This window comes from Lethenteron reissneri, chromosome 23 (genome assembly GCF_015708825.2).
Source record: "Lethenteron reissneri isolate LAM-NWPU_2019-01 chromosome 23, ASM1570882v1, whole genome shotgun sequence".
Lineage (NCBI taxonomy): Eukaryota > Metazoa > Chordata > Hyperoartia > Petromyzontiformes > Petromyzontidae > Lethenteron > Lethenteron reissneri.
The window spans coordinates 7,802,678-7,812,749 of NC_083801.1; the positions used below are offsets into that span (position 1 = coordinate 7,802,678).

The 10,072-nt window shown below is 46.6% G+C and overlaps 1 protein-coding gene across 1 annotated transcript in view; it reads right to left on the reverse strand.

The window, feature by feature from the left end:
- Window positions 1-9,307, reverse strand: part of NCKAP1 (NCK associated protein 1) — a 124,633-nt gene extending 115,326 nt beyond the window's left edge. Inside the window, exon 1 of the mRNA XM_061557018.1 lies at window positions 8,828-9,307. Within this exon, the coding sequence (XP_061413002.1) occupies window positions 8,828-8,932 (105 nt within the window). The 5' untranslated portion in view covers window positions 8,933-9,307. The remainder of the gene's footprint in view (window positions 1-8,827) is intronic.
- Window positions 9,308-10,072: the final 765 nt, after the last annotated feature.

Sequence of the window (10,072 nt, forward strand, 5' to 3'; positions counted from 1 at the left end):
CAAACATCGCAATGCAAGATCCTCCTAAAAAGAGTATTGGTGCTCAGTAAGCCTTTCATAAATAACATATGAACATCGCCCACCTTAATTTGTGCAAAACCAGGACAGAAGGGTGATTAAACATACAGTATTAATTATCGTAGTAAGCATCGCACACACATACATTACTTATGAGTTCTGTATTTTGCACCAACTCCCATTCATAATTTATAGTATACATTTTTCTCAGCATTGATTTAATGGCATTGGAGAACAAATATAGTTCCAGGAAAAGACATATAAAGGGAACAGGGTATTTTGTCCAAAATTACCTTCGAAAGAAGGCTTGGATGAGGAGCTTGCCAGACATTGCAGCAAAGCGTTATTCAGATTATTTATGAAGTTTGGGAGTGACACCATTGCCTTCCAACTCATTGTGTGGAACCATTATCAACATACAGTACGGAGCAAAATGTGAAACACTGATGATGGCCGATTTGTATTCATGGCACCCGGTTCCATACAATGAATACGTTTGAATTTATGAAAATAGAGCAGTGTTAACATTACGTTGAAAATGGATGGAGCTAAGTGACGCAGGTGTAAAGTGCCTCTCGGTCTTGTGCTGGTACATTTGAACAGAACACTCTGTCACTGAAGCATGATGACTGATGCCGCAAGGACATCACTGCATTACACATTATGGACGGTTAGGTAATTGACTAATATCATCATCAATCATCAGCAGTCGCAGCCAAGTACTATCCACTGCTGGATTTAGGCCTCCCCTAAGTGCAATACCAAGCAAGCATCTCTGAATGCTTCTTTGCATATCTTTCAGCATTTGTTCTATGTTTGTCGTCAGAGTTCATGTTTCAAATTCATGTCATGTATATATTTATGTTGAACTTCTTTCGCACCCTACCTAGCCAACGGGTGCTAATCGAAGGTGCGGGGTGGAAGGACAACAAACTCATGGCAGGTAATATGCCCGACCCTCAAGCCCCACTTAAAATAGATATGTAAAAAGACCTAAACAAATCAATCCGATTGGGACAGGCTGCAATATCGATCTGATGAGATGCAATTCAATTATCGATTAATCTAATTATTACTCAATCCAGCCAATTACTCGATCAGATTCTCATGTTTTTAATACCGAACAAATAAAACATGCCTACACCCGAAATAATTTGAGGTTAAGTTACAATAACATTTGGAAATACAATTACAGCAATGTCAAATTAATTGATTAATTACTGTAAAACGTACAATCAATTATAATTACAATTACCAAAAAGTCAAATCATTTTCAATTACACCAGTTAATGTGACTGAATAACATAAATCAAGTCTCCCTACAGATATGCAACATTCCCATGCCATGCACCCACGAAGCTGGAGGTTGAACAGATTGTTTGAGCCTGGATAATGTCACCTGTCAAAGATAGTCTTCGAGCTGCTTAGAATTCATAGCCCACAATCCACTCACAAAACCGAAGTGGAGAGATGCCTCGGGAGAAAATCCTTCAGCGAGCAACCGCGAGAGCCACACAAACCAAATTCTATTCATCTCGAGCTCTCAATAATTCCTCACCCTGACTTACCTTTAAAAATAGCAAGCTTAATATGCCCTAAACAGCCAGGCATTCCATTGGTAAACATGTTAAAGGATGGTCGAATTTATTCACGTTTTCATACATTTGTGCCGTACATTTAGTTTCGGTTAATTCCCAAATGAAGAAGCTATTCAATATTGAATTGTATATTTGTAGGTGATGCACTGTGTTACATTTATTTATGGGAAATAGGCTTGCACAATTGCACACATCGACGAAGTGATGTAGAGTGAGGTCCACATCTCTGTCCTCCAAAAATCCACAAATCCTAAAACTTGCGATGCCCCCCATGGTTTTCAGAAACTTCCAGAATTTACGGGGACGAAACTCACAAAATATGCGAGAGACAGACAGAGATGGAGATAGACACAGGGAGATACAGAGAGAGACACACAGAGACACACACAGATATAGAAATACCTTAAGGGTTCTCCAATCCAGTAATACCACAATCCATATTCCGTTTTATAATGTCTTCATACGAAGTAAATAAAACACCGATTGAAAACTTTTTCCTTTTTAGGTGCAAATTTTTGTTGCTCCCTTTCTCCCCATCTCTCCATGTTTTGTCTTTTCTGCCATCTGTGTCTCTCTGCCTCCGTGCCTGAATGTCTGTCAATGTGAAACGGTGGTACTCGAATCACGTGTAGCCACAATGAGATTTGAACAAAGCCATGTTTCACTCATTCTCTCGCTTGGACTTCAAGGCACGTACCACCACAAAATGCTTTGAAAATCACACCACTGTGGGAACAAATTTCACGCATTTTTCATCGCATGCCGTGCAACTCCTGTAACATACAACATATTTGTAGTTTCGCAGCTAACAACTCATATAATTAACGAAATGCATAATTTATTACCCCCGTTATAATACTTTTTCCATGTTCTGTCACAAATTGCAGGACACGCGAAAACCCATCCCCATATCACCGTGGATTTTTGGAGTTTCGCTGTACTCTAGTTGTCTGCTGTGGGGGAGGAGGCTGTCCTCACTCATTCCGTGTTCTTTAGCAATCATTCTTTACGCTCTTCAATCCGTGCATGAACATGAAACGAAGCCCATGGCTGTATTTCCAGGAGCAAGTGTTGTAAGCTGAGCAGGTAAACTGTAAGTCCACATTCCACAGTCGGGCACATCGTAGAGTGTTTAAAAAATATATATATTAACATATTTATCCCAAGGGCCTACATTTTTCTAATGAACATTTCCCCTCGATTATGCCCAAGTACTCTAACGGGTTACAAACACATCCATATAGAGTAACAACGATAACAGCACCATGGCTCTCAACAGTATTAATGCATTTTGCACGTGCTCGATTGAACTCATCTATGCTGCAGTCATGAAAATGTTATAACCACTTTCAATTTGATTGAGTTCTACCTGATCACTTACAATTTGTAATGCCTTTATAAACAACAATAACCCACAATCATTGCTCTGCTCAGTGAGGAGTAGTAGGGGTGGTAGTAAGGGTGGAATGATTCACATGCCCCTCCCTGCCTGCAATTTGATAGTTTGACTTAGGGTTGCAATTCAATTCAGCAGTCAATAATTTCTTGAAATATCAATTGATACACACGTGATTCGAAGCTTTCAGTGTGGGCTCAATAATGCATTTTAATTGATATCAATAATCAAACCATCGGTTCAGTCATAGTTAAGAGATTTCTCAAATATAAATAGCCTCCAACTTGAATTACAACATACTGAATTATTCTACTGGATATGTATTAACACATAAATAATCCACTAACACGCATACAGTACCAAAAGCAAACAGCCATAAGTGGTATGTCATGTTCAAGTAAATAGTCATTAGCATCTCTCTAGAATATAAGTAACCCAATTGACGAGCAGACAATGTGGATCCTTCACATACCTGTCCATTCCAGCTGCACCGATTCAGTACAGAACAAGCACACTGGACATGTTTTGACGTTCAGTTTCATCAGCAAATCCAGGCTTGCTTGTATCAATGCAGTTCAATTGCTCGATTATGATGCATTCTCAGAAGGCGGTGGGGCAAATGGGTTATGTATGAAAAAAAAGACTTGTATATTTTTGTGGAGAGACAGATATGTGACGGAGACATAATCCGCTAATCTGTGTCATGTACAGTAAAGCAACATCTAACGTACTGCTGGACAATTTTCCCTTGCTAATGCTTGGCCCATAAACAAGTCGACAGCGGGGTTTGCTGGCATGCACATGTTAAAGCATCATTGGTTAAATAAATACAAGGCAAATCCTGGCTCCCGTATCTTTAAATCACCACACAAGCATGGTTTTAATGCAATTAAAATATCCAAACATGCTCCCTTGCGTATTTGAAATATACATGCATATTATACCAACTGCAAAAAACAATATGAACACATATCCTGAGTAGGCAAACACAGATTGCCTTAAATCCTGTCACGCAGCCAAACCATGCACACTGGCAGCTGCCCATTATCACGACGACAACTTGTAATCTATTCCTTTCATACATTTGTGGTGTATTGGGCAGAGCTCACATGGGCAAGAGTGGCCTCGACGTGATAAAAAAAAAACAAGAAACAAACGGCAAACACAGAGAGACCCCAAGTGAAAACCGCTGGAATGTTGCAAGAAAGCCAGCTTTGTATAGTGCCAGGCTTCTGTTTGGAATCACGTACGGCCAATAGCACCTTGGGATGATAAGCATCCCCCGCATCACGCGCACGTGCTCGGACATTGAGCTTTCTCACACATAGCTATGGGGCATGAACATTGTCCCTGTGTCTGTCTCTATGAGAAACGCAGAGAGCGTTCTGGCACCGCGAAGCCACTGGTCCACATTCCTCAACTTGTTGCCGCCTCCGGCCAGGGTGGGTCACTTCACCGCTAGGCTGCTGTATGTTTTCATTGTGCATTTAAAAAAAAAATGTCCAAGCGTCAAATGGCAATTCAATTATAGGATGCAGTGAGCAAACCCCATTGTGTGGTCAAGGAATCCCTGTTGCATATTGTGAAGAAAGATTTGATACAAGTACCCAGAGGCATTGTATAGTCATCATCTATTAAAAAAAAACCCGATGTAAGACGTCATGTGAAATACGCCGAAATCAATACTGGTCTATACAGTAGCTTTGAAAAAGTCATGTTCAAGTGATTAAAATAAGGGCTACTAGATCAAACATTCCACCGACTGCAAGCATTTAATTACGAGCAGAACATTCCAAAAGATGCGTTTTTCTAGAACATGCTTACAGGAGCATGGTTAACAATAGGCATTTACAGATTACCGCAGCGTACCTAAAACAGCATGCACAGCAAGCCCCATAGCCTACATGGCTTAGCAATACAAATGACACAAATTACGCAGAATTTCAAAAATCGCGACACACTTCAAAGCTTTAATTTAAAGATGAAAGCACTGCATATGATTACAACTAACTGTAACTTGCCATAATACACGACAGCCAGAATAAAAAAAAACACTCAATAAATATACTGTGGATACGTTCCGGGAAACGTTCAGCTATATCTGCCAAAAGCCAAACTGTGGCCACATTTGATTCCTCTTTCCTATCCATCATGCCTTTGAACATGACAGGGCAGTAGGTTGTCACTTTTCAGTCGCACTGATGCACTACTGGGTTGATTAGAGCACGATATGAATAACGAGCATGTCCATGCCCATGAGCCATTTCTTCAGAAAATAAAATATTAAAAAATAAAGCATGCCTTTAACCACAATTTTTTTTTTTACCAAGACCGTAGTCTCACGAATGCGATCCACAGTGAGTCTTAGTTTCGCAGTGAATACCGTGGGGATTGAAAGTGTAGTCAGGTTAAATTTTGATTTAAATCTTTCGTTACTGCAGGGATTCATATTCTTGGTTATTTCGGTAAAGTCACGTAGAAGGGAAATAATAAAATAATATAAATATAAAACAATAAAAATTCGCACGACGTTTCGACTGCAACACAAGCAATCATCATGATGATGATGATTGCTTGTGTTGCAGTCGAAACGTCATCATGATGATGATGATGATTGCTTGTGTTGCAGTCGAAACGTCGTGAGAATTTGTATTGTTTTATATTTATATTATTATTTCCCTTCTACGTGACTTTAGCGAAAGAACCAAGAATATGTAGTCAGGTTATCGGACAGCGCTACGAACCCGGCCACCCGAGTTCCAGTCCCACTCGCGGCCAACACCACTGACGAATTTCTGAACTGGTTCTCGATCTCCCGGAGGTCTTCTCGAGTCTTAAATCAGTACCTGGTGCGGTATGTAAACATCAGCGTTGGAGAGACAAAGGCGGCCTGGCGTGATGCTGGCCACCCCACCCCCTCGTGTGCTGTTCCGGCCTAATAGGTGCTCGCGAACCGCATTTACCCCCAACAATCTATTAAATGCTAAATGGGGGGTGTATTTAATTACAGTGAAGAATGGAGGCATTGATCACCAACAATAGATGTGCCTTAATATTCTTACCTAATTAGACAATCAAATAACGCAGACCGGTATACAATCATTGTCTAATTTCCCAACGAGATGATTTACTCCATACTGCTTAATGCGTGGATGTGCATGCACGAACTACGTGCTGGTGTAAGAATACAACCGTGTACCGTACAAAGTGTATCTGTAAAAGCAATCGACAGCTTTTGGTATTTGGTACAATGCCACCTTGTTTGTGTGCAGGTGACACCCTCGCAAAGATCTTACGTGCGGAATGGTGTGAATTTAACAGCTAACGGCTCGGGGATTCCTTCATCCGGGAGGAGGGAGGGTGCTGACGCACGGCTTGCTGATGTTGTCGATATGCAGCGGTCGTCTGTGCATGCCACGAGCCACGATTTGCGTGTTTGCTTGCAGTAACGTGCGAATGGTTTTTAAGAGTGCCGTGAGTTTGGTTTTTTTTTGCGTTCGTGTGTGAATTTCACTTGCGGTGTTTGAGTACGCGCGTGTGCGTGTGGACGGAGCCCTTCGTAGGTGCTGTACGGGGTGATGGGTTGGGGTGGGAGCATCTTTGTCTTTGTGGACGAGGCTCGCGAGGAACGCGACCGGACCAGTTGGGAGGGCAGTGGCCCTCCAATAACGACAACGTGCGGAGCGCCGAGCGGATACAACCGCAGTTAACACAGCGGGGAGCGCAAGTGGCGCATCTGTCAGTCATCTCGGTGAACCCATCTATCGGTCAGTCATCTCGGTCATCTCGGTGAGCCCATCTGTCGGTCAGTCATCTCGGTCATCTTGGTCATCTCAGTCATCTCGGTCATCTTGGTGAGCCCATCTGTCGGTCAGTCATCTCGGTCATCTCAGTCATCTCAGTCATCTCAGTCATCTTGGTGAGCCCATCTGTCGGTCAGTCATCTCGGTCATCTCGGTCATCTCAGTCATCTTGGTGAGCCCATCTGTCGGTCAGTCATCTCGGTCATCTCAGTCATCTCAGTCATCTCGGTGAGCCCATCTGTCGGTCAGTCATCTCGGTTATCTCGGTCATCTCAGTCATCTCAGTCATCTCAGTCATCTCGGTGAGCCATCTACGGTCATCTCAGTCATCTCAGTCATCGGTGAGCCCATCTGTCGGTCAGTCATCTCGGTCATCTCAGTCATCTCAGTCATCTCGGTGAGCCCATCTGTCGGTCAGTCATCTCATCTCGGTCATCTCAGTCATCTCAGGTCATCTCGGTGAGCCCATCTGCCGGGTCAGTCATCTCAGTCATCTCGGTCATCTCAGTCATCTCGGTCATCTCGGTGAGCCCATCTGCCGGGTCAGTCATCTCAGTCATCTCGGTCATCTCAGTCATCTCAGTCATCTCGGTGAGCCCATCTGCCGGGTCAGTCATCTCGGTCATCTCGGTCATCTCAGTCATCTCAGTCATCTCGGTGAGCCCATCTGCTGGGTCAGTCATCTCAGTCATCTCGGTCATCTCAGTCATCTCGGTCATCTCGGTGAGCCCATCTGTCGGTCAGTCATCTCGGTCATCTCGGTGAACCCATCTGTCGGTCAATCATCTCGGTCAACCCACCGGCAACCTGGGGGTCTCTCTCCAGTGACCTCCTCCTGCTGGCGGTGAGCCGTCCACACTTCACGTGGCGTCAAGGAGCACTTAGCCTGGCACAAGCGCCGTGGTGAAGTCGACGCCACTAATAGTGGCCGCTGAGACCTGATAACGCCTCCACATGGAAAGCTCAAAACACTGGGAATTCGGCACGGCCACAAAGGCAAAGATCACCCGTGTAGCCTTAACAGACTGCTGGGGCAAGTGCTGTTAGCGAGTGGCACCTATGAAGGCCGGCAACGGCGCACGAGGGGGTGGGTGGCCAACACCACGCCCGGCCGCCTTTGTCTCCCCACGGTGGCGATGTTTGCAACACCGCACCGGGTACTCATTTGAGGCCGAGTCGACCTAGAGAGAGGCCCAGGACCGGTTCAGATTAATCGTCACCGGGTGTCGACCGTGAGCGGGATTCGAACTCGGGTGGCCAGCTCTCCACAGCACACACACACGTGGTGACACACACACACACGTAGTGACACACACGTGGTGACACAGACACACACACAGTGATACGCACGGTGACACAGACACACACACACGTGGTGACACACACACACGTGGTGACACAGACACACAGTGACACACACACGGTGACACAGCCACACACACACGCGGTGACACAGACACACGGTGACACAGACACACACGGTGACATAGACACACGGTGACACAGACACACACAGTGACACACACACACGGTGACACAGACACACAAGACACACACACGGTGACACAGACATACAAGACACACACACGGTGACACAGACATATACACACACATGGTGACACACAGACACACACGGTGACACACAGACACACACACAGACACACACACACGCAGACACACACACACACACACAGTGACACAAAGATCCCCCGTATAGCCTTAACAGACTGTAGGGGCAATTGCTGTTAGCGAGCACCGACAGTGACACACACACACAGACACACACACACGGTGACACACACACATACGGTGACACACACACAGTGACACACACACGGTGACACACAGACACGCACACAGACACACACACACGGTGACACACACACACAGTGACACACACACAGACACACACAGTCACACACACACAGTGACACACACACAGTGACACACAGACACGCACACACACACACACGGTGACACAGACACACAGACACACACACACGCGCACTCGCCTTCTTGATGTTGTAGAGACGGGTCAGCATTCCCGCTCCGCGGTCGTTCAGGATGCTCAACTTCTCGGCCACCTTGAGCTGCGCTTGCAACGCTGGACGCGCCATCTCCCTTCCTCCCTCCTCCTCCTCGACTCAGATCGGCACTGGAGCACGGGGAGCTCTGCTGTGCCGAGCAGCCACGGATGGAGAGTGAGAGAGAGAGAGAGACTCTGCACGGACAACAAACAGCGTGGACAACGACGACGATGATGATGACGACGACGATGTTAGCGGTGGTGTTTGGTGAAGTAAGAGGTGGTGGTGGTGGGGGGGAGACAAGGGGTAGGGAAGGGAGAGATGATGATTACGACTACGAGGAAGGGTTCTGCGTGTGTGTGTGTGTGGGGAGGGGGAGGGCAGGATGAAGATGAGGAAGGGGAGGGGAGTGGTGGTGCTGGTGGTGCTGGAGGCGGCGTTGTGCCGCCCCGACGTGGGCTCGTGGACTGTAGCCGGGCTGGTTTCCGCCTGTTTACTGGGTGGGAGGAGGTGGCGCATGCGCCTTCTTCTTCTTCTTATTCACACGTCCCACACGACTCTCTCTCTCCCACCACCATGTCCGCACGAACCCCAGACCTCTCGCACAACCCCCTCCGCTCGCATCCCCTTTGCCCCCCGCCCGCTGCGCGGAGCCCCACGCGCGTGCCGGCCTCGCTCCACGCGCATCCACGCGTAGTAGCGCAGAGCATCACACACACACCACGTGTTGTGCAGCACACACACACACCACGTGTAGTATTGCAGAGCATCACACACACACCACGTGTTGTGTGCACCCCACACACACCACGTGTTGTAGTGCACCCCACACACACACCACGTGTTGTGTGCACCCCACACACACCACGTGTTGTAGTGCACCCCACACACACACCACGTGTTGTGTGCACCCCACACACACCACGTGTTGTAGTGCACCCCACACACACACCACGTGTTGTGTGCACCCCACACACACCACGTGTTGTAGTGCACCCCACACACACACCACGTGTTGTGTGCACCCCACACACACCACGTGTTGTGTGCACCCCACACACACCACGTGTAGTAGTGCAGAGCACCACACACACCCCACGTGTTGTGCACCACGCGTAGTAGTGCAGAGCACCGCACACACCACGTGTTGTGCAGCGCACCGCACACACCACGTGTTGTGCAGCGCATCACACACACCACGTGTTGTGCAGCGCATCACACACACCACGT